This window comes from Cyprinodon variegatus, unplaced genomic scaffold, assembly GCF_000732505.1.
Source record: "Cyprinodon variegatus isolate N-32 unplaced genomic scaffold, C_variegatus-1.0 Scaffold4, whole genome shotgun sequence".
Taxonomy (NCBI): Eukaryota; Metazoa; Chordata; class Actinopteri; order Cyprinodontiformes; family Cyprinodontidae; genus Cyprinodon; species Cyprinodon variegatus.
Window position 1 is genome coordinate 2,920,179 of NW_015150457.1, and position 26,035 is coordinate 2,946,213.

The 26,035-nt window shown below is 37.4% G+C and overlaps 1 protein-coding gene across 1 annotated transcript; it reads left to right on the forward strand.

The window, feature by feature from the left end:
* Positions 1-844: 844 nt before the first annotated feature.
* Positions 845-23,131, forward strand: LOC107083338 (adenylate cyclase type 8-like). Its single transcript, XM_015372481.1, has 21 exons — positions 845-982; positions 3,211-3,422; positions 3,675-4,409; positions 5,745-5,894; positions 6,024-6,154; positions 7,295-7,406; positions 9,145-9,272; positions 9,716-9,874; positions 9,953-10,187; positions 10,878-11,048; positions 11,992-12,092; positions 12,594-12,795; positions 13,152-13,244; positions 14,529-14,689; positions 14,767-14,848; positions 14,922-15,080; positions 17,795-17,941; positions 18,063-18,155; positions 19,333-19,447; positions 21,148-21,350; positions 22,499-23,131. Exons 2-21 carry the CDS (start codon positions 3,246-3,248, stop codon positions 22,697-22,699), a joined length of 3,555 nt encoding a protein of 1,184 aa, XP_015227967.1. The 5' UTR covers positions 845-982; positions 3,211-3,245; the 3' UTR covers positions 22,700-23,131.
* Positions 23,132-26,035: the final 2,904 nt, after the last annotated feature.

Below are 26,035 nucleotides of genomic sequence, written 5' to 3' on the forward strand. Positions count from 1 at the left end.
CAGGCTCAGTGTGAATGGAGACCTGTCCAGGATGTACCCAGAGAAAGAGGAAGAAAATGGACAAGGGTTATTATCATTATATATGTTATTTGTAGACAATGCTGAATCAATAAACGACTATTTAAAAAGGTACACATGTTTAATTTAGATATGCTTGTAAAGTGCAAAGTAGAATCTTAGCATCCCAAAGCCGAAAAGAAACATTTTAGTCAGCATCTTCAGTAGAGTCTGTTATAAGAGAGAAATGTGATGCACACAACAGAGGCAGTTTTGTTTACACCTGCGTGCAGCTGAATCCCTTTACATGTGTCAGGTGAGATAACCACCCTGCTTTTGCATGAAAAGATTTTAAAAACCTTTTGGTTGTGTTTTTATTTCTGTTTACATAAAGATTGAAATAAACTCATAATCATGAATGCTTGGAGAAATCCTGCAGTAAACAAGAGTGCAGAGGCAGTAAAAAGGCCTCATCTCAGTCAGAGCATCACTATGGGAGCAAAGTCAGTGAAACAGACTGGATTGGAAGAGAAATGTAGAAAAAATGCCTTGTTTTAATGCTACTGTGCCAGCACTGTCTTTAAAAGATGGGGGTGTTACATTTATCTTGGCCTTAACTTGAGGACACCCCACTCAGCTTTGCAGGACAGTGAGAGTGGCTGCTGACTAATTAATCCTCTTAGTGTTCTTCACTCCGCAGCTTCGCTTTGTGGCAGTTCTTGACTTCCTTTCAAAAGAGTCCAGGTGGTGACCTACAATCCAGGGAGGGGAAGTTCCCACATCTTTGACTCGGCAGTACAGAGCTCCTCATTCCTGATGGATTTCTCTTAGATTAAGCTTCGTTTGGATTGGTTACCTCTTTATTCTGATATCTGTCAGGTGTGCAATGGAATCAGAGGAAGTGAATTATGAAAAGCTTGTTGCGTCTATCCTAGGAGATATGCTGGACTTGAGGAGCGGATGCATCATATGTGAATCACGAGAGGTTAGTACTCTGCTGGAGCATTTTACACTGAATAGTTTTTTTGTTTTTGTATACACCACTCTAAAAATAAAACAGATACTGGAAAAAATACAGATTGAAGTTTTATGTTGTTTTCTTCAATATCCCAAATCACAAAATTTCAACTGTAAACTGCTTGTAGATGTCCGTCCTGTTGTGCGTATGGACACATAATCTCAGTGGGAAGAAGATTGGTAGTGGATGCTCAGAGGCTTGGAAATGGGAGACTAGGAGCCAGAAGGACCTCAAGGAGTTTAAATCTGCATAAACCAGCTCAGGGCTAATTTTAGCCACCTGATAATTCACTTGGAGGCTCATAGCACACACTGTGTCGACATGTGGAGACAATTAGGTTTTACATTGAGTGTGTGCTGCACACCCAAAATCTGCCTCAGGGATATTATAACAAGTTGATGCTAATTTTAATTTAAAAAAGGAGCAAAATTACATTAGAGTATCTGAGTATCTTTTTCTTTTCACAGAAACCAGGTCCATTTATAGAGGTTATATGAAAACTTGAGCTAAAATTGAGCTCTGATTAATATTGACCTCCTTTGTTTCCTAAATTTCATTTGAGTAGATATTTCCTATTTCATCAATATAAATATGTATATAGTTAGAAATGAAGGTAAATGCAACTGTCACTGTGATTGATGTTCATAGAGATACTTTAAAGGCTGCCAAGGCTTCCTAAAGTGTTGTTCAGATGTTCATTGACAGTAGTTTCAATATTAAGTCTGTTTTTTTTCCTAGGTGCTATGATAATGCTACAAACATACATTTCTTAAATAAAATAAACTACCAAAAACAAGCTTTCATTTATTCTGGACATTGTGTTCATATGTTCTACCTTCCCAGTAATATTTGCTTTTCTCAGTAAGCCACAACTCAACTGCACACTCTTTGTATTATCAAGCTTCCTGCTATTATCCCTGTTGGATATTTGACCATTCTGCTTGTGCTGAATGGTTTAGCATAGCCTACATTTCCCAAACCAGCTCTGTAAAGTTTTTGGGAAGATGTAACAGTTGGAGTACCCAGCTGTGTCCAAGTTTCAATAACCTAGCTGTTGATTGGAGATCATGTTAAGAAATTTGGAGGTACTCCACACATTTACCATGACTTTTTTCACCCTTTTTACTCAACGCACAACTGCAGCTGGTAAAGAAGCAGACCCTCAGCATTATGCTGCCACTTCCATACTTAACAGTTTGCATGGTGTTGGGGGGCTTAAAAAACTAAAGACACACCAAAAAATAAGACATTTTAAAAACAGGCTCATAAAAGTTTTGGATTAAAGAAAATTCCAACAGAATTGAAAATGCGCATTCAACTGATGTTCTGAAAGAATAGACATTCTACAATGCAAAAACGATCTAGAAATAAGTAAAAATTTCTTAAATGTGTGTATTTACCCTTAATTTGAGTAGGTAATTTCGATGATTTGCCAATGAGATTAGTGTCTTTACTCTTTAAATAAGATAATTAGATAATATGAACTTGCAATAAGACAATGCAATTGTTTTTTCTTATTTTAAATGTAAATTGTCTTGTTCCATTGGCAAAGTGTCTCACTTTCATCCTCAATTGGAGAAAAAATGCATGTACCGTACTTTAAGAAAAAATTATTTACTTCGATTTCCATTTTTTGCAGTGAAAAATTGTTTAAATGAGACGTTAAGCAGATTAGATGTAAGATAGAACTTCACATATTAGACGACTGAGGGACCCCCTGTTGCTGTCATGCTGAGTAGTTAAGATAAAGGCAATTCTGTTCTATATCCAAGTCTAAGTACTGACCCGAATCCAATTACAAAGGTTAGGAGAGAGTCTGAGTTGAAGAGTTCATGTAAGAAGATGAATCAACATCCTGGAAATGAATCCTCTCTGCATATAGAAGTGGAAAAAAGAGATCAGACATTATTATGTATCACTTTAGTGGATTCCCGAGTTGTTTTAGTTTCCACATTATATACTGGAGACGTTCGTCATGTAAAAGTTGAGTTTTTGAGCAGATAGATTTGAGCATTTGGAGATGTTATTTCAGAGATGTAACATTTGGAGAGGACGGAGCATTTTGGCAGATGTAAAATTTCTGTAAAATAATTTCCCTTTTTTCAATGGAAATAAATGTTTGAGGCTATATTAATCCCACTTCTTTCTAATTGCCACTGTCTGTTTTTTTTTTCTTTCCTGTAATACCCTTTAAGTCCTCAGCCTTCTCCTGATCTTAGCCCAACAGCTGATGCCAGGTGAGGTCATCACCATGGTGACCTTCGCTGACACCAGGCAGGTCGCCCCAATGGAGCTTCATGAGCCTCCTTCCCTGAGTGCCACGTTGTCTCCTGGGCTCAAACGGAAAAAGATGCTGTGGCAGAATGCGGTGAAACACATCATTACCCAACAAGAGCTCGGAGCTCAGGTGATTAACTGTTACATCCGAGCCTTAGTGTCTCTGTGTCCAAGTTTCATCTGTGTAGTTGATTTGAGGTGAAGATGAAGAATGCTTCATTATTCCACCTCCTTTGTACAGCGTTTTGAAAGCCAAGCCTTAACATGAGGCTACCACCATCGTTATCCACAGCTGCAACCATGAAATCCTTTTATTTTGAAGATAAAAATTCAAATGTATTTAAAAAAACAAAAATGTACAATCTTTCCCCTCTTTTATTAGGTGGGTGTGGAACCTACACGTAAAATCTTTGTGACAGACACCTACATAGATGAAATCAACAGGCAGATCCGCAGCAAAGCCTCCCGTGGAGTCACAAAACGGCGCTCCTCTACATTCAGAGTCCATGGCCGATCCTCCACCATCACCCATCGTAGCATCAGGTCTTCAACGCAGGACTACACCAGTGATGCCGACTTTTTTGTGCACTCGTGTAACACTGTTCATAGCGTTTACATACCCATGCTGGGACACACCTTCAAATCTCACGATCTGGAAAAGCTCTACCAGCAGTACTCCTCTCACCAGAGGAGGAACTCTCTAGCCATCACCAATGTGATCGATGCGGTGGCCAAGCTCCACATGTTGGTCCTGTATCTGGCTCTTGCTCCAGACGCTGTTACAGACTGTTTGCGTGGCTGTTTGACCGGCATTTTTATGTTGGTGGCTATAGCTATTTGCATACTAGTGTTAACCTGCAAAGACTCCATGTCACCACAGTGGCTCTATTATGCTGGCATTGCAAGCTGGCTGTCGCAGACTGCACAGATCCTAGGGGGGCTGGCCTATGGACTAGAAAAAGACCCATCTTGGTATATTTTATTCACACTGTTTGCAACATACACCCTGCTGCCATTACCTCTGCTGTGGGCCATGTGTGCTGGATTCCTCACCCCGATACTGCACATTTCCATGGAGATTTGGCTCTACTACAATGATGTTTTGCTTTTAAATAAGGTGAGAAAATCTGGTCTCAAGGGGTTACAGTTTCTCTTCTATAAGGGTAGTCCTTGGGCTCACTTTAAAACCCCTCAGAGTCTGAACTAAGTACCAGTTGTGTCCAGTTTTCTGGAACCTATTAGGATAATTTCTGTTTTATCGCGGCTTAATGTCAGGAAAATGTCTTGTCTAACTTTAATAAAATACAAATACCCGAAATAGATATCAGTCCACCCAACGCCCCTCAGCAGTGAACTCAATATAAATATAGTTTTACAACAGTAAACCTACTAAAATATGGCTCTTAATTGAAGCCTCAGAAATCTGTATCTTATTGAAGGTTGGTAAGAAGTAAAAGCACTTACTGTTTGCTTCATGTCACATTGGAAGAACAAAATGTAAATGGTTGATTCTACATTCAAAATGTTTTTTTGTTGTCAAAAAAACCAAAACATCACCATCCCTTCATGTAAAACAAAAAGAAACAAAACAAATAAATTACTATAATTGAATCATTCATTTGTTAGCCTCAGGAAAGCAGGTGTAATCTTTATAGATTGATTAACTTAATCAAATATAGCAGTTATGAAAGTGGAAATTGTTTTAAAAGATTTCATAAAGGAGCAGATGTTTACCTTCCAGCAGGTCAATAACTAGAAATAAACAACCAGAGCTATTAGAAAGCTTTAAAGTTTTTTTAAATGTGTCAGCAGCTTAATTACACTTTAAATCAAGATCCACTAAAGAGTCTGTGGAAAGACTTCTAAACTGAATTTTCACACTATCTCTCTGACTGGGGTTGAGATTTTGTGCTGGAAAAGGTACAAAATATTGATGTTTATTTATGTGGATGTTTTAGCAATTTAATGACTCTGGCCTCTGAATGCAAATCAATTTCTGTTCAGAATGATGTACCTTATTTAGATGTTTAAGGAAAAAATCCTGATTGTGAACATTAAGATTTGTAGACAGAACCTGAAAAGCTGTTAAAAACATAAAGGCTTAAATGTTTTCTTCTGCAAAGTACTGTGAATATGAGCTTAGATAAGGAATAAAATGGTCTGAAGGCATAACTGTCTTCCATTCTGAGGCTTTAAATGAACATTATTCATCCAAATCAATTTTTTATAATTAAGGGGGTTTTAAGCATCAAATTGTTTGTCCCTCAGCATAACAAACGAATTCCAATCTTCACATTTGAAGATACAATAAATAATTTTCTATTATTTCTTTTCAGTTTATTACCCAGTTTTAAGTTTTTCTTTAGCTTTTTTGAGTACAGTGTTCTAGATGTTCTTCGTTGGAATAAAATGGAAATTTAACTGTGTCTTCCTGTATCTAATCTGGATCCAGGTGTTTGCCAAAGGCCTGCTGTTTGTAGGTATGAACACAGCTGGCTTGTTCATCCACTACCTGACAGACCACGCCCAGCGACAGGTCTTCCTAGAGACACGCCGCTGCATCGAGGGCCGTCTCAAACTTGAGCAAGAGAACAAAAGACAGGCATTTAAATTCTAGTTACTAATTGGTCAAAGTTTCATTTTTATTCGACCTTTCAGACTATTATCATCTCTTCTATGCAGTATAAATGGTAATGAAGATTTCACTCTTCATTGTGATGTTGCATGACAGGAGCGGCTGGTCCTGTCAATCCTGCCTCGCTTTGTTACTTTGGAAATGATTGCTGACATGAGCTCCATGGAGAACGAACTGAACCCCCAAGAGTTTTACAAGATCTACATCCACCAGTATAAAGATGTCAGGTGCGTATACCAGCAGACATTGATAATCATGGAGCTTAGATTACAAAACAATTAGACGTTTAGCTTAGTTTTTCTGAAAAACGGTTCAATACCCATCCAGGTGTTTTTGTCCGTTCTGTGGGCTCAAACTAGAGCAACCAGACCAAGAATCCAAACACATTAACATGGAAGGGTGATTATTTGTCATAAGTGTTAAAAAATCTATCAGCCATTAACACATTAACACATTAATAGCTGTAGATAAACATGGATTTTGCATGTAAGTGTAAAGTAACACAACATACAGTAAATGCATTTATTTATAGTAAATGGTTCATAAATCTTACATTGGTTTAAATAGTCTTTGTTCCATAAAGAAAATATTTAGTGAAGGTCTGGACAGTCTGAATATGTGAAATACAGAAGTAAGCAAGGAAAGATTTGTCCAGATTTCATAAAGGAATCTTTAAATTAACTCTACATTATCAGCTACTACAAAATGTTTAAAAAGTCATCTGCCTAGTAGAGTCATTTTAGATGCAAATAAAAAGTATTGTTTTAACTTCTTGCTTAATCTTTTCATCTCATGTCAGCACCTGAGTTGTGTCCCCTGGGCAGTCAGCCGTGTCGTTAATACTAGGTATCTTGACTGCAGGCAGATTTCAGCAGCGTCATGCAGACTAGAAGCTGCTGAGATGGTTAAGTGTGAATAACAGAAAAGAACAAAGTGCAGAAAAATGCATTTTTTTTTAAATCAGTACATTTGCTTTTGGATTGAGGAGGTAAAAGAGACATTTTGCCAATGGAACAAGACAATTTACACTTAAAATAAAAAAACACAATAGCATTGTCTTATTTCATGTGCATATGATCTAATTATCTTATTTTAAAAGTAAAAATACTCATTCTATTGGCAAACGATCTCATTTACCTACTCAAATTGAGGGTAAATACACTTAATTTAAGAAATGTTTACTTATTTCTAAATCGTTTTTACAGTGTATTAGAACATTCAATAGTTTAAACTTGCAGCTCTTCTCAGGTATAACACTTTGGAACAGCAGCATACAAACACCAAAAGGACCAAAAGGATGAGAATATGTCACAGCCTCTCATTTGAATTAACAGAAACACAGACTTTTGTTTCTGTCCTCTTTTTAGCATCCTTTTTGCAGATATAAAAGGTTTCACCCAGCTGTCTATAAACCTGTCTGCCCAGGAAATGGTTCGAATCCTTAATGAGCTCTTTGGACGCTTCGACCGACTAGCTGAGGTAAGAACCAAGAAACCTTTTACTCTTGGATCTCTTATAGTCATATAAAATCAGTATGAAAGAGCATTATATATTAAACTGTGTTGACATATTGATGTCTTTCTTTTTTGTTGTTGCTTGAAAATAAAGTAATTTAATTGCAGATAACCAAAAATATTAACCTTTTTTTACTAATTAAACAACAAATATAGATAAAGACATGTCATCTAAAGGAAACTTACCTTACTATAGTTTGTGTCGCAACCTTTGGTTCAAATATCTTCATAAAATGGGGGTAAATAAAAAGCTACTTTTAGAAGTCAACCAGTCTATGACATTCAAAGGAGAACATTTGCCCCACTAATTAATTACACTTCTGAGATGCTTGAGGATTTATCAGCTTTTGCTGCAAAGCTCAAGCCAATAACTCAATGTGATATTGTTCTAGTAGTCTCCATCTGTTTTACTCTCAGCATGTTCTTGGTGCTTTTAATTGTTTGAGACAATTGTCATGTTATGGAGCCTAGATCTGTGCAGATTAGATGATTTATAGCTGGTTTCACATTTCTTTAAGGCGTGCCACACAGCAGACTTCATGGTGGATTGTGCAATGTTGAGCTAATTAGTTTTTATTGCATCAAAGCACCCCTTACAAAAAGTAGTTTAAGTATACTAAAAGTGCACTAATTTCATACTTAAAATCAGGCAGTGCACTTAGAGTTTACTTATTCTAAACTATATTTCATATACAATAGTATAGTCAAGTGTACTTGACTATACTATTGTTTACTTTATTGTTTACTAAAGTATACTTTGAGTATACTTTAGTAAACCTAAAAAAATTTTTTGTTGAAGAAGTATTACTTTAGTAATACTTCAAGTACACTAAAAGTACATTGTTCGGCATACTTTCTAAACTTATACTTAAGTATTCTTAATAGAATTTACTTCAAGTATACTACTTTTTACAAATGGACTCCCAGAATCATGACACTTCCACCCCCGTGCTTCACATTGGGATTGTTTGTTTTGTTTTCTTTCTCTCAGAATCCTATATAAGCTTCACAGTGTCTGTTCTAGTGTCCAAATAATTAAATCTGGCTAATCTTATCTGACAAACCTTAGTCTAACTCTCATGTTTTCCATTTCTGACAGTAAAGTCATGCAAATATTAATGTTTGCAAGAATCCAAAGGTCCCATAATGACATTTTAAGTTTTTTCAAGACATTTTTTAGCATCTTCTGGTCTACATTTTAGGTGAACCTGTTTGGACAGCCTCAGCTGCACATTATTTATTGTAATGAATGTCTTCCACCTGTAAGGACTCTTAGGTTCCTACATTCTTCTTTGTGAAGGCTTAAGGGAACTCCTTTTTTCTCATCATAGTTTTCACACTCACTTCAACAGTCAATAGCATGCCAAAAGAGGGCCAATCTCATTCTAAATGCTGCGTAAGGATTTTGTCATTGTGTGCCGATAAGTGATATGTCTAAGGGGGGATTATTTGCTATTTCAATTGCAAATAAAAGTGAAGTTATCTTTTCATTTTCTATCTCAATTATCCCTCACATTTGAAATTATTTCTTGCTGAAATGCTTTACTCTTTTTAAAATGAAGTCTGTGTATTTCTAAAAAACACAGTCTGTCCTAAGGTGTCCTATTTATCCCGTATGAATGCTTGTAATCTAGGTTTTTAAGCAGTTTAAGTCATTTCTACAGGCAGTGTTCTAGGGGCTCTTCTTCTATTTCTCAACACAGGAGCACCACTGCTTGCGAATAAGGATATTGGGAGACTGTTACTACTGTGTTTCCGGGGTGCCTGAGCCACAGCTTGCTCACGCACGTTACTGTGTAGAAATGGGCCTGGCTATGATCAGCACAATAAGGTCAGTATTCATGTACATTATATAAAATGATCCGTACTCAAATAAATTTTTTTTTTTACATACCATGTTCAGGAAAACAGAAAGTAATAGATTGCAAATTAAAAAAAAGACTCTAGCCAACCTAGGAGATTGTGAATGACAAAAACATGCAATATTTCATCTGCTTCATATATGTCTAAGAGAGATGAGCTGATGCTGAAAACTCTAGTGAAACCTGAATAAATTATCTCAAATAAAATTTTGGATCCTCATAAATATATAAGTTTGAGATGATGCTACTGTTTTCAAAACACATTTTCCTGTAAAAACATTTTTGGCACATATTTGTGTGGGATTACTGTTAGATGGGGGGGCTGGATGTAAAAACAAAATACTTCTTAATTAAATGGTGTTCCGCATCAGTAAAGTTTCATTGACATGTTCAATTTCTGCAATAATGCCAGACACATCCGGAAGCAGCTAAACTTTGACTTGGACATGAGGATTGGTATCCACTCTGGCTCGGTCCTCTGCGGCGTGCTGGGTCTGCAGAAATGGCAGTTTGACGTCTGGTCCTGGGATGTGAGCATCGCCAACATGCTGGAAGCAGGAGGAATTCCTGGGTGGGTGTATTCAACATGAGTAAGGAGGCACATTGTACCAAGTTGTGTAGCTCATGTCTCGTTTTCTTCCCTGTTCAGACGTATCCACATCTCCAAGGCCACTCTATATTGCTTGGGGACGACATACAAGACAGAGGAGGGTCATGGGCGTGACAGGAATGAGTTCCTTCGGAAACACAACATTGACACCTTTCTCATCTGCCCTCCAGAGGAATGGTATCAGGAAGACCATCCTGAGCCCATAAAAGTCCAGAGGAGCATTCGGACCTGGAACCCAGAGATTCCCTTTGGCCATGCAATAGACATGAACAGTGTAAGAGAAGGGAAACAGGGTTAAAATGAAAAGTGTTAAATATGGAAGTTAGGTCCCCCTGAAGGCAGCTGCGCCTCAGAACTTCCCTTCCCGTTCTTTTCCTGGGAGCAAGTTATTTACTACTCTTAACTCAAACTGGGTAAAACCATATAAAAAAGGACTATAAAACAGGAGTAAACATGTAACAGCGTTTATTCCAGGTCAGGTCGTTACAGGACAGAGAAATTGGGCTCAAAAGGCAAAGATTGAGCAAAGATTGAGCCCTGAACAAAGTCATCTCCTCCTTCTTATACCCCCTGAGTCCATGTTTTGGATCAGGTGGATGCTTAGCTGTCCGTATCAGAAACTGACACGCCATCCATGCCTTGACCTTTATGCATCTTGCCTCTTTACCCCAGGATTAAACATAGCTCTCCTTTATCAGTCCAACTCCAAAATGTGCCCATATCCTGTGTATTTTTAAAAACACGAAGGCTGTCCTGATTAGATGGCCTCCGTACACACAGTGACATCCACAATGTGAAGGAAGGCCATCTACTCTCTCTAATCTGGCTAACAAAGTAACAATGCACATGATGTATGAAGAATAAACCTAACAAAAGTTATGTTGCTAGATTTTTATTTTTAAAGTTTCTGGAGAAGCTATACATTTTCTTTTACACCTGCCTGTTTCATGTTGTTCCCTTACAGATTCTGGCCTCCTTCACTAACGGCTCTCTGCCCAGTTTATGGCAGTCCAACACCAGAGAGATTAACAAACGCATCAAACATGCCATCGAGGTTCGAAGCAGCGAGCGCATGCACAACGAGCACATCACTGCTCTGACCCTGGTGTTCAAAGAGGCACACATAGAGGACAAGGTACACAGGTTCAGCTGCAGGCCATAACCAGTCTATGGAAGTGTTATACCACTGGTCTCTATTTATTCAATGGATTACTGATAGACCGAAAAAGCAGAAGTTACTTGCAGCCACCTTGGTACGCCCCACTTTCACAGAGTGGCGCCATAAAAATGCCTGTAATGTAATTCATTTACTATAACAATGTAATCAATACATGTATATTACATGTACATCGATTTAGCTCTATTGGCACATCATCAGATAGTGTGTGTGTCTGTGTGTGTAATATTCTTAATATCTGACTACAGTATTATTATGCTCCATTAATAGACTAATTTTGTTGCAATGGATTTGTATAATATGTCATATTACATGATTTATAGACTTCATTGACTTCATACTGACCAAGCAATGTGATGTGCCTATTGTATACAATAAATCACAATATATATCTACTGATGCTATGAAACAGCAAGTGTGTGTCATAGTGATTATTGTATCTTTGTTTCAAAAGTTTTAAGCCCCCCTGAAAGTGAGAACATAATCATTGTTCAATGCCGTAGCACACGTATTGTTAACATTCTGACCGGACAGTGTTGGCCTAGTGAATTAGAGCTGTGCATTTGTGCTCTCAGAAGGTTCAAAGTACCCGGTTCGATCCCCACATCCTCGACTCTGGGTCGCTGAGCAAGAGCCTTAACCCCACACTGCTCCACTATGCCAAACAATGGCAGCCCAAGAGGTTTGGTTAAAATGCAGAGACAATAAAGGGATTTACATACACTAACTAGGGAGCACCAATATGGCAGCTGGTGACTTCACAGCACTGTGTACTACCAATGGGCTATCAGCAATCCAGTAAATAAATAGAGATCAGTGTGTTGGAAGCTGTTCACTATACAATGGCAGATTTTCTAACATAGATGAAATGAACTGAGCGAAATGTCTTTGCTTGTTTTAGTTCTCTCAGATCAGAGATGAGATGTTTAACTCCAACATGGTCTGCTCCTTCATCGTGCTCCTCTTCCTCATGGCTGCTCAGGCCATCATCCCTATTCCCAGGTCGGAAGATGTCTGGTTGTTTTGTGATGCAAAAATAATAACAAACTTAAATCAAAGAATAATAAAGATGCATTACTTCCAGATAATTAACAGACAAACAAACATTGTAGAAATGTAAACCTGAATAAGTTCAGATACTCAAAATGTTTCTGGAAACCAATTACCTCAAAGCTTTTGAGTAAGTTAGAATATTTAAGTTTGAAGTACTAACATGTTTTACACCATGATGTAAATGCTGTAAAAAAATAAATATTATAACGTATTTACTCAAAAACTTTGAGGTACCGGTTTTCCAAAAAACTTTTGAGTATTCTGAATCATTTAATAAGGCAACAAAAAGGACTAGAACTAAGTATATTAGAAGTCATCCCAACAAGGTTTTACCTTCAGATTAAAGAACAAAACATCTATAAAATGTAAACCCTCATTATTTTCTCTAAACTAATAGCCCAAGTTTCCTTTGCTATATGTTTCATTTCTTGTTTTTTCTTATCCCTGCAGACTGTTCCCAGCCGTCCTCCAGTTTTCTCTCTTCCTTCTTGCCTACATGCTGCTGCTGCTGGTCGCCCTCGCTGAGGAGTTCAGGTGGACCCCTGCAGCCCTCCAGCAGTTCGGCTGCTGGATCCACGAGAACCACGGCGCCCGGAACCTCTTCACTCTCACGGCCATCATCATCAACTTCAGCCTGGTTTCCACGGACATGGTGAGGGCTGGAACATCACAGGGGACGGAGAAAATTAAAGCACTATTTTCAGATCAGCTGTTTCTCACCTGCTTTTATTGATCATTGGCTGAATGTTTTTTATTGAGGAAAAAGTGGATTTTTTATGACTGGAAATAGTAAACTACATGTATTTTATACATTATCTGTAAGTTCTCCTTATTGCCAGGATTATAAAACAGTTGCCTTTAAAGTTTAATCAAAAAATTAAATTGATCAAACCAAACTGTAATATTGCTGCCACCATGTGGCCAAAGATCAGAGTCAGTTTATAAAATAACTAAATATTAATAGCTCATGAATAATGATCAGTTATTTATGTTATGTGTTGTGCCTAGGTGTGGTGTGTCCTTGCAGCCACAGGAGAAGCCGACATAGTGGAGAAGAAGAGCACAGGCTCACGTTCAGTCACCATCTGTATTTATCCTGAGGTAGAGAAACACTTTTTATCATCACCTTCTTTTAAATGTTGATCATTTCTTTTACCTTTAAAGTGTTATTTAAAAGTTTTTAATGTTCAAAACCATGTTGCAACTCATCGATGAATAAACTGAAGTCTTATTCTCATTTACATTTGTGATGGTTGGGCACTTTATGATTGTTATTGTTTATCTCCTAAATAAGCTGTAGGTCTATAAATGATTGCATTTTTTTTTTTACATGTAATCTTGTCCTGCAGTAGCTTTGAGATTTATTTTCTGTTTTTGTCTTGTGGGTTGGAGAAATGTCACATTCTGACAGAAAATTAAAAAGGGTAAATACATGTGTTGGTATGCATTTTCAAAAACAGATTCAGATCATTTTATTTTGGAGATATTGTTAGCAGTGCCACCAGGGGCGGAGCAAGATGGGGGGCCAGAGGTGGCTATGGCCTTAGAAAATCATTGGCCACCCATGTGGCCACCCCTACCATTTTTTTCCACATCTAATACAGACGGTGGCAGCAGTAATACCCTCAAGAGGAATGTTTTAATGTTTTAATTTTCTATATGTAAACAATTACCTGACAACTAAAACACTGTGGTTAATTATGCACATCAATATACTAACATTAAAGATGATAAATACAGAATTCATGCTCTTTTCAGAACTAGATTTTGTCTTATATTGGGTAAAGAGAAAATTATGTCTCCAAGTCGTCTAGGAATCTTCACAGCAATCAAAGATTAATAACAATTTTAATAAAAAGTTATCCATTTAATGTAGATATTAGAACATGTAAATATTATTTTATACAGAACAATTATTGATCAAAGTAGGTAAGTAATGACAAAGAATAAGATGAATTTAAGAATTTTGTCCACTACACCTTTAATTTAGACAGCATGGATGTTTAAATATATGCGTCTATTTGTTAGCAAAGGCTGTAGTAAAGTGTAGTTTATCTTTATTGAGAAAATATGGATGTTGTGATTGTTCATTTTCCTTTTGGAACAGTGTAGATTGACCCTGAGGTTCTGGCACCTATCCGCTTTCGGCCACCCCTCAGTGTACATTGGTTATTGCCTGGCCACCCGTACAGAAAATTTTATGGCACTTATTGTGGTTCCAATGATTTGGGTCAAAAAAAATATATTTGAATGTTTTTTTACATAGGATTTTTTGTCCAGGACTGATTTAGATGTTTCAGTTTGACGATATGCCGAATTGGTTTTTAATAAGAGTGAAGGTTGCTGCACACCACTGTGAATGAAAAACAGTTTTTGCCTGTTTAGATCTTTGTGCTGAGCGGTGTGGTGGCGATGGTAACATGCGCCGTGTTTCTGCGCCTGAACTCCCTCTTAAAGTTGGCAGTGCTGCTGCTGGTAGTGATGGTGTACTCTTACTTCATCCACCTCGCCTTTGTCACACTAGCACGCAGTGACGTGCAGCACAGGTCTGTTGCTTATGGTTTTCATAATGACCTTTGTTTTCATTTGAATGCATCCCATTTATTCTTCTATTTTTCTTCAGATCCCACTATCTCAGGAGAAAAGGAATTTCCATTCTTCTCATGGCGATGTTTATTGTAGCTGTTTTCTACAGTGGGCGACAGGTATTCTTTAGACTGATCTTTTGTAACCAGCATTCCTGGTTGTGTGCTGCTGTTGCATCTTTTTGCCTTCCAGTGGGAGGCTACTGCCAGACTGGACTTCTTGTGGCGCTTGCAGGCCCAGCAGGAGGTGGAGGACATGAGGGAGTTGCGAGAACACAACGAGTGTTTGTTGCACAACATCTTGCCCTTGCATGTCGTGCAGCATTTTCTGGAGCGCAGCAGACACGATGAGGTAATGGTGACGTCTCTTTATTCTACGACTAAGCAATTTGGGTTAGTTCTTAATGATACATTTAGATGCACAGGTCCGTATCTGGTTCTCTATCAAAGTCATTTTGGATCCAACAAAAAAAAAAAAAGCAACGATAAGGCATCTTCATGATATTAATAAACAGAATCAGAAAAAGAATTGGACTCAGTTTTATTTTAGTATCATCCATATACAGTAATATTTTCCCAGACCTACAACACCTCACCTCACACCAAGCATGCTTGGAGGGACAATGGAGAGGAAAAATTCAATTTTAACAAGATGAAACCTCCAGCAGAACCAGGCTCAAAGTGAGTGGCCAACTGCTGAGGCTGACTGGGGTTTAAGGAGACAGAAGCAGACATCGAAAAAGAAGCAGAGATAAAAAAGGCATCTGTCAACCAGCTCCACAGGCAGCCCCGTCCAGGAAACACAGCCAGGCACACGAGCTCAGAGCCAGCTCCCATGTTAGAGGATGAAGAGAACACATCCAGCCAGTCACAGTCAGAGAAACAGGACTACAGTGAAACACAGGCCAAGCTTGAACATCTATAAACATCCGCTGTGCTCATGGCAGCAGCATGATATTTCTCCCCAGGATTTGTGTGAATTGAGTTAAAGTCGTAGGGAAGTCATATTTAAATTTCAAATCATTCTGGCTTAAACATGCATATAAATGTAGTCTTTATCAGACCATACTGTCCCAAAAGTTAGAAAATGTCTATTTTAAAAATCCTGTCTTAAAATCTGTGTGGGTTTTTTTTTTTTGTTATTTTATGCAGGCCAGTTAGTTATACGTCAGATTGTACACCTGAATTCGACCAATCATATATCAGCGGTAATCTGTCAATCAAATGTTTTCGGTCATTGCATCTTGATTCATATTTTGCAGCTAATATATGCAACGGTTGAAATAAGAATCATTTACTTTCCCATTGAGTTCCGTCCCAGTGTTCACGGGGATGGGCGTCTGTGTCTTCAGCAGGTGTAGAGCTAACAGAACTGGCAGCACTGCGAGGCAAGGGCTCAAACATTTACGTCTGTAAGCCTTCTACACCAAATAAAGCTTCTGCCGCCTTGGTGTCCTCTTCAACAACAACTTCATCCCCGCTTTCCTCCTCTAAATAAAAAATGTATGACAGAGGACACTCTTCCATGACCTCAGACACAAAACTCTCCTCTTCTTGCATGTCTCCGCTGTCCATAGTGTTCCTTGACAGTGTCGTTTCTAACTGCTACTTGGTCCCAATGTAATTTCCCATTGGGAACCTACTAGCACTAAGTTGCTAACTGGTTAACAAGATGCTTCCCTTGATAAACGACCTATCCCATTTACTTTATTCACTCGTGTAAAGTCGGGCACCACTCGGGAGAATTTGGAACTGTAACCATTGGAACAGCCGCTTCCCTACAACTTTAAAATGTACTTTATTTTCTACTTCTAAGTCACATAATTAGAGAGTCTATCCTCTTATAAGATTTGGTGAAATCTTACAGTTTCTAAAGCCAAAGGGAGGACTCCTATTCTTATTTGAGGAATGAAAGATTTTAAGTTGCTGGTAAATCAATTTCAGTTTGAACTATCTTTCATTTGGATGGAGGTTGTCAGCGTTGGTTTACATATAATGACAATTGGCCATTTACTTTCAATAAGTGGAAAGTTTTAAATCTCCAATTGTTAGATTGTTTTGAAGAATATACGAAAGTTGAGTTTCATCACAGACAGCTCGGAGCACTGCAGCTCAATTTGATTTTATTTACTTTAAATAAAAACATAGTGTCATGATTGGCTTCGGAGATCTAACCCACATGCAGACAACCACTCAGAGACAAAGGGAAAAGGTTAATTGGTTTATTGCAAGGGTTACAAGCTCAGAGAGAGATAGAGTGAACAGGTTTTCTCAGAGGGAGATCCAGCGATCAGGTGAACCAGAACCAGAAACTCGGATCAGGAGGGTATCCTACCAGAGAACACAAAGGAGAAAAAGGCAAACTTAGACTCAGAGAGACAAAGGAACAATGGTTAGACTCAACTAATCTCAGTTTGGCTAGAGTACCCAATACTGGCAAACACTCTGGCGTCGAGGTGGTGACAGTCCGCTGCTCAAATACTCCTCTGGTGATGACCCAACGAGCCGCAGGTGTGGGAGGAAAACCGGAAAGAACCCTCCAGGCCAAAACGGGGAAGGGGCACCATCTAGTGGTGGAAGGAGCAACTAAAAGAAAAACAAAAAATACAAACCCCACAAACAGGACCCTACCATATAGTCAGGAATATTAATCAATCCCTTCCACAATCAGACCCTTTTATCTTGTCTTTGAATTGGACCAAGTAACCCAGCGCATGTTGCCCTCTACTGCCAACAATTAAGAAAACAGACGAAACAATAATAAACCTCTTTTTTGCTCTGCATTCCAAATTGAACACTGACCCCCCCCCCCCCGCCCCCCCGCCCCCCCCCCCCCCCCCCCCCCCCCCCTACCCCAAACACCGGCTACACAATTCAGAGCAGGAGACACACCATTGTCTGAATTTTTATGAAACCAAACAAATACTTTAAAGTTCACTGAAGTTGTTTAAAGACCAACATTGTTTGGATTTATTGAACTGAATAAACACAATTCATATTTCTCAGTATCTAATCAAAGCCGATTAATGGATGAATTCAGCGCATCTCTGTTAATTTGTCATGCAGGACCTTTACTCCCAGTCCTACGATGAAGTGGGTGTTATGTTTGCTTCTGTTGCTGGGTTTGATGAATACTTTGAGCAGAAGGAGATCAAACATGAAGGGGTGGACTGTCTCCGGCTACTGAACGAGATCATAGCCGGCTTCGATGATGTGAGCAAAACACAGACAGCTGCTGCATCATGTATAGATATAGAATTATTAGAAAAGAACCAATCAAAGTGTAGAATATTTAGACAGTTGCTTTTTTTTTTCATCTGTTTCGTATAAAAAGCTTTTGGAGGAATCCTATTTCCATTATGTGGAGAAGATCAAGACGATTGGAAGCTGTTATATGGCCGCATCTGGTTTGGCTCCAAATGAACAGGTGAGATGGTTTTACATAAAGGACAATCAGTAAACCAAATTCAGGATTATAGAAAAATGTTCTACTTATTTCAGTGGAATGTGAGGTTTTTGTTTTTTTTAAGCTGAAAGTTGTGAATTTTAGCGGCTTGACAGATCATAGCTGCAACTTAAAGGCCTTTCAATAATGCAAGAAATTTGTATACGCTTCAAAACTCAGCTGGTTACAGTAGGTGTTTGAAAACTCTTCTTATCAAAGCTGTTAATTCTACTTTAAAAAATGTTATTGCTTTGCTACTGACCTTACTTTTAGACACAGTTCCTACATTTTATAATAGGAATGAGGTTTGGCTTGTTAATAAGCTTGATTTTAGCCTAATTTATTTATCCCAAAATCAGTTCTGAGGAATGTTTTGAGTCACTTTCCTGCTGAACAAATCCAATACGTGTTGAAATGTTGTCTTGCCACTTTGTTATTCCTGCAGCATGATAGTACCAACACCAAGCTTCGCAGGTTTAAAAGCCTCAGTCAAAAATGATTCCTGTCATTTTTTCCAAAAAGCTTTATCTTTGACTCCTCTGAGCATAAAAAATAACCTTTGAAGGCATTTGATTTGAACAAGCAGGCAGACATCCCTCTAGTCTAAATTAAAGATGTTGGTTTAGGTGCCTTTTTTACCGCCGGGGAACCCTTCAAGTTTTTCTTAGATTATTGAAGCTTTGTTATGGTTTCAGTCCACCAAAATAAAATAATTATTTCAGTAATTAATATTTTAAACAGTGTTGTCCAAGAGGAGTGTACATAAACTTTAGTTTTCTTTACAAACTTTTCATTTTTTATTATTATTATCACATTTAAACTTGCTTCTGTGTCTGGAACACACTGCAAAAGCAATCTAGAAATAAGTAAAAAAAAAAAAAAATTACCTTCAATTTGAGAAGGTTAATGAGATGATTTGCCAATGGAATCACTTTTTTTTAACCTATGAAGTAAGCTAATTAAATAATATGGTACTAAAATAAGACAATGCAATTGTTTTTTCTTACTTTAAATGTTAATTTTCTTGTTCCATTGGCAAAGTGTCTCACTTACCTCCTCAATTCAAGAACAAATGCACTTATTTTAAGAAAAAACTGACTTATTTAGGATTTGACTTTTGCAGTGCATAACTTTGTTTTGCTGTTTGTATTTTTTCTAGGGATCAGTGGATGAGTGGAACCACCTGAGTGAGCTGGTTTTGTTTGCTTTGGCGATGCAGGAGGTCTTAGGAGAGATAAACAACCACTCTGCCCAAAACTTTGAGCTGCGCGTCGGTAAGTGACTGAGCTTCTAGACATTTCACATTTACCTAAACCTCTGGGGAAAAACTAATAAAGAGCTAATCTTTCACTTGTGTGGCACATTCTAAGACTTAAAATGGGAAAAAATATGAAAAGTTTGTCGAGGGAAACATCCAGTGTTATCAAATAATTGCTTCCATTCTCTCCTCTGAACACATTCCCTCCCTTATGCTTTCTTTTCATCAGCTCACAACTTTTCAATCTCTATGTAGAGAGAGGGTTTAATACATTTTTTTTGTCTTACTCATTTAACTGAATGTTTTGGCCTCAGTGTCCTGCTGAAAGACAAATAATACCCATGTGTCTTGTCTATTGAAACTGTTCAGTTGAATTTGTCAAGAAACGAGGACAGATGGACCCAGTATTCAAGGAGACAGTCAGTGGGCAAGCTCAAAACATTTATTTGAAGAAAAACAAAACTAAAAGGGGAGCTGCTAGGATCTGTGGCATGCGGCGACTGCAGGTGGGGGGGGGGGTCCGGGCCTCCGGGCCTCGTAGAGCTCCCAGGCAGGTTCAGAGTCCAGCAGAGTCCAAAGCGTGACCAGGTGGTCACGCACAGGAACAGACAGGATCAGGGGCAGACGGGGAGGCTCAATGGAAGAGGGTAGCCGAGACAAGACGTGGAACCAGAACTTGATGCAGGACTTTTAAACTGGTCTCCACCTTGGAGCCAGGCTTACTTGGATAAAAACTGAACCTCCCTGAGTACAGAGCCAAAAACCCGGAGGGCTCAGCAGGGGAGGAAGGGTGGACGATTAGGAGACAAGACAGACACAAAAACCTCTTTCCACTGGCCGCCAGGATCCAGGACATGAACCTTGGAATCAACATAACAGACAGGCTAACAGAAAGACAAATAATGATCTGGCCCCGAATGCTCAGGCTGAACAGAATATAAACCAAAGGAAACAGGTGAGAGGAATAAATGATAATTGAGGCAGGGATGGAAAATGACAGGTGAAAGAAATAACCAATTAAGGGAGACCAAACAGGCCAGATCATGACAGAATTTGCAATCTAACAAGGTTTCAAAGGTCTGTATAAGAGAAACTGGCCATCATACCAAGCAATAGGTATCAGGTGTGTTTCTGCACACACTAACTTTGATTACTTCTTTGCTTATTCCATCTTTTGCTAAATATGATGTTTGGAAATTTTATTATCTCGTTTACCTCCCTGTTATTTACTCTACTTAATAACAAAACAAGCTAGTATTTGTTACAGTTGCAGTTATTCTAAACTCCTTTTCATTATTGCTGACTGTATATGTGGGTTAATGAAGGATCTATTTTCTCGCAGCTATTCTGTGAAATCAGCATGAACCTAAATGAATGTTCTCCTGTCTTTCATGTTTGAAGAGGTGCTAAAAGAAACTGGCTTCTTAAAAGCAGAAAACAAGAAGAGATGGATCATTAACTCTATTTTCACAGACAATGTTATCCACTTTAAAAATAGAATTATGAATTTAAAAAACACCACAATTACATTTATTTTACAGGGATGTTAAGTGTGATGTGTGCTAAATTAATCAATAAATTGGAAGCTGTCATTTTTTTACATATTGCAGTTTAAAAATATTAATAAAATGAGTTTAATTTAGATATCAACGTCTTTGTGACATATTTTGACACAAACCTCCACCAAAATATTCCATTAGTCTGTAACTCTTCCAGGAATTGCCCATGGGCCGGTGATCGCAGGAGTGATCGGAGCCACCAAGCCCCAGTATGATATCTGGGGATCAACGGTGAACCTGGCCAGTCGGATGGATAGTACTGGCGTGAGCGGACGCATCCAGGTTCCTGAAGCCACCTGCAGGATCCTGTCAGAGTGGGGATTCGTTCTGGAACTTCGAGGAGAAATATTCATAAAGGGGGTTCGTTTTGTTAGATTATAAATTTGAACTTTTAAGCAATGCTTAGGGTTGATTACATTTATATACAGTATAATGATATTGAAACTTTGTCCAGACTTTACAAAATGTTAGCACATTTAAAACTATTTTAAATACTTTGGCACTTTGCAAACTAAAAATAAATTGTATTTTATTAGGGTTTTGTATGATGCCACATAAATATATTAAATAATGCAGCACGTAACAATGATGCAAAAGTGAAAATCTTTGGTTTCCCTTTTTTTATTGCAATTTTGAAATAAAACATGCAAAACCACAACAGAATCATCTGTTGCTAAAGTCGGAGCTGCAGCGTTTAAAAGTTTTCTCATAAAACCTTTGCACCTATAGAGATTGACAATATTGCCTGTTTCTTATCAGGAATGGGTTAGAATATGTTGGATTATGCATGCATTATATGTGAACATTTGTTTAGTTATTTCAAAAAAGTAAAAAAAAAAACTCCACTGGACTTTGTTTCCAAGTTTGAATATGTTTTGCTTACCATCCAGGAAGCTTTTTCAATTCAAAATGGACCGAGAATGACTGAGAGTCTTCACCAGCATCAGTTTAGTTTTCTCACAACTCAATTAGATTTAGGTCTAAACTTGAATTGGGCCTTTATAACAGCTTTGATATAAATCACTTTGTGGTCCCACAAAGAGATTAAACTCTGCTGTAGTTCAAAATCTTTTGCAGCTCTTGATAAGTTTCCTGTCAGGATTTCGCATGGATTTAGTTCCATTTATTTTACTTTAATAAAAGCTGAGCAGCCTCCCTCTCCCTGCTGTGTAAAATCTCCCCGTGGCATGATTCTGCCATCACTATGATTTCCAAGGGAATGATCTGTTCATTATTTCACAACTTAACATTTTACCTGTCAGCTAAAAAAGTTTAAATTAAATCTCACCTGACCAGAGCGCCTTCACCCACATGTTTGCTTTAAGAACAACTTTATTTGTGCCCCTCTACTGTACAGCTTTAATTTTTGGAGTAAAAATGTGATTATTACACTTTAATGATGTTGGTCTAGAATATCAAATCAGAATAGAATACACAGAAATATGGAAAAGAAAGAAGGAAAAGATCTTTTGCATTTCCTCATTTTATTTCTTCTCTTTATTCCTTAGGTGAGTGAGTGTCAGGGGAAGGTGCGTACATACTTCATCAGCACCATGCGAAATAAAAGGACCAGTGTTGGAGCAGAGAATTACCTAGAGGGCCGAGCGGGAAGTCGCATGACTCTTGCAGAAGTGGTGCACGGTCTTGTTCAGGCCAGGCAAAAAGAGAAGTTGAGAGAGGCAAATGGGAACTTTGATCGGACTCCTTGAAAACTGCAGAGTGGAGTGCTGCATGAAGCAAACAAAAAGGCCTCCACACAGAGCTTTCTATCAAGTTTACAGGACAGAGCCAAAACTTGCCAAAAACCCATATTCTGGTTTCCTCCTGTTCTCCTGACTGGGGAAAAAATCGTGATTTCTCAAACTTTGTAGCAGAAGTTCAGAGTGGTGTATCTGAACATTGCTTAGAGATTTATACTTTACTTGATGCCATTTTGTATTGTTCTTATTGGAACTATGTTCCCGCAAGATGACAGACTTCTGAACCAAAACACAGAATACCTCTATAAAGCCAGCTCAAATGGCCTATTAAGCTATGAAAGTTGTTTTTACACATGGTCTTCCACCTCTGTATTTAAATTCCGATTATTCATCCATTACCTGCTGCTTGGGTTCTTATTTCTTTGCCTTTGTATGTATCAAAATATCTCATGTGGTCCATTGTCTTTTTCAAATAAAAATAAAAATCATTTTATTTGATTAAATAACCATCTTTTTTTTATCAGACTTGCTACATAATGCAATGTGTTTTCCATTGTTGTTTTTTTTTATTATTGTGTAGTAATTTTAAGTAAATACTCATTTGTATGTTTTTTTGCAACAACAAAAAAAAGAAACTGTTATTTTACAGATGTGCACTGCGCTTTTTTAAGGATTTCAGCCAATTACAATGCCAATGGCAAATTGGCTTTAATTTTTATGGAAGAGGATTAGGGCCACTGGGGAAATAAAAAAAGTAAACTGATTTTTACATTTTATTTCATTTTAATATGGGGGAAAAAAGTCAGAATTCTGACTTTAATGTCAGAATTCTGACTTTAATGTCAGAATTATGACTTTAATGAATGACTGACTTTTTCTCAGAATTTTGACTTGTTTCTCATATTAAATCGAATAAAATAAAATAAAAATCAGTTAAGTTTTTTTTTTTTTTTTTTTTTTCACTGGCGCCCAAAACCTCTTCTGTAAATTTTACATGCAGTAAATTAGCAATTTGCTCTGAGTTAATAGTTTGGTATTATTTCAGAAATGCCCTCATTAAAATTCAAGTAATTGTCTATGCAAAGCCAATCTTCTTAGTTTCAAAAGACACATTTTGTGATTTATACGTGTAAAGAAAAAAACTTATGAATAAGCCAATGAAAGCCCTATAAAACTTAATTTATTGTTTGATGGAACCTGTAGCTGATAAATACAAAAACGGGCTAGAAGTAGTATGAAGTTATTTCTTTTCAATTTAAAGGGAAATTCTCGTTAAATACATCGAAATACACACAATGAAGATATCAATATAATTTAACAATTCGTTGATAAAAGAATTGCTAGATCGATTTTTCTTTACTCTACTAGTTACGACTTCAGCTAACGCGGGTAATCTGTGACGATCTTCTATTCGAAAAGATGCCTCACTCGCTGGTTTAGAAGAATTCCACATAAAACCAGCAAAGTAAGAAACTAAACACAACAAAAGGATTAGCATTTTAAGAATGAAAGCATTTGATGATATTCAAAATAAAATTTATTTCATTCATTCCTCTTTGACATCATAAACATAAATAAAATCCTGTGCAAGCGGCTACCTTTAATAGTCACCTAATAAATTACTAAAATACACCAATTTGTGCAATAACATAAGTTTGACTTCTGTTGTTATGTGAAGACTTCAGTGTTTTTGTTTGTTTCCTATTTTAGAATACTATTCAACGTTCAGCATCAGGAAAATAAACGACACCAAAAAAACAACTGAAAGATCAGAAATGAGAGTTTTCCATGTTTTGAACCCATGACAGAGACCCATCTAATTAATGATTAGAAAATGGAAAGAGCACTAATCGGATCCAGGAAAACCTATTCTTAAGTCTTGAGGACCTCTGGAGATCAACAGCTTATGTGTGGAAATCTGTTAACTATTACTCAAATCTGGCTCTTTTGGGGAAGATATTAGAATTAAAAAAAAAACTTTAGTGATAGACCGGTCATAAGGAGACTGTAAACAAGTTAAAAGAGCAAATTAAATGTTATTGGTTAGATTTAATCCTACACAGAGTTAAGCCAATAAAGTTTCAATGGGAAAATGTCTCAATTTTAACTGTCAGTCCACAGCAAATAATCCACCCCAAAGTGATTAATACCTTAGCTTAAAATACGAATATATGATTAAATTATGATTAAATATAAAGTTATAGATGAAATTTGATTTGATTCGTTTGGCAAAAGCAATGCTCCATCATGTTTGCCCGTTTTGTTGTACATCCTTCATCCCTTATATTTTCTGTACTTAACCACTTTCCTTTGGATACCATAATGGTGTTTAGCCCTATCTTCTCTGTGTCACTGTTCTTGGATAATTTCTCTTAACATATAGTTTATTTATTACATTCGAGGTTCTGTATTTTGTACGGAAGAGGATTAAGGCCACTGAAAAAAAATTTAACTGATTTTTTAATATTATTTCAGCTTAATATGGGGGAAAAGTCAGAATTCTGACTATTTTCTTGGAGTTCTGACTTTAATCTCAGAATTCTCACTTTAATCTCAGAATTTTGGATCTTGATGTAGATGGGCACCATGTAGGAAGAGATGTGGGAGCACTCAGCTTCACTGACAAAGATGTGAGTTGTTTGGGAGGGCCAGTAACACACTGGTGGAAAATGATGGAATAAGGCAACTTTTTATGTGCCTGAGGGGTCCCTGGTGATGCTGTTTTATTAATGGAAGAGCAGAAGGTGATTAAAACAAGGGAGCTAATTTAGTCTCTAGACATGGCTACGGCTTGATGCTAACAGGTTTGTTAGCTGTCAGAATTCTGACTTTATTGTCAGAATTCTGAGAAAAAATGTCGGAATTCTGAGATTAGAGTCAGAATTCTGAGATTAAAGTGAGAATTTTGAGAAAAAAAATCAGAATTCTTAGATTAACAGAATTCTGAGATTAAAGTGAAAATTCTGAGATTAAAGTGAGAATTTTGGGAAAAAAAGTCTGAATTCTGAGATCAGAGTGGGAATTTTGAGAAAACAAAATCAGAACTCTAAGATTAGAGTGAGAATTCTGAGAAAAAACAATCAGAATTCTGAAATTAAAGTGAGAATTCTTAAATTAAAGTGAGAATTTTGGTGAAAAAAAGTCTGAATTCTGAGATTAGAGTGGGAATTTTGAGAAAACAAAATCAGAACTCTAAGATTAGAGTGAGAATTCTGAGAAAAAAACAATCAGAATTCTGAGATTAAAGTGAGAATTCTGAAATTAAAGTGAGAAGTCTGAGATTAAAGTGAGAATTCTGAAATTAAAGTGAGAAGTCTGAGATTAAAGTGGGAATTCTGAAATTAA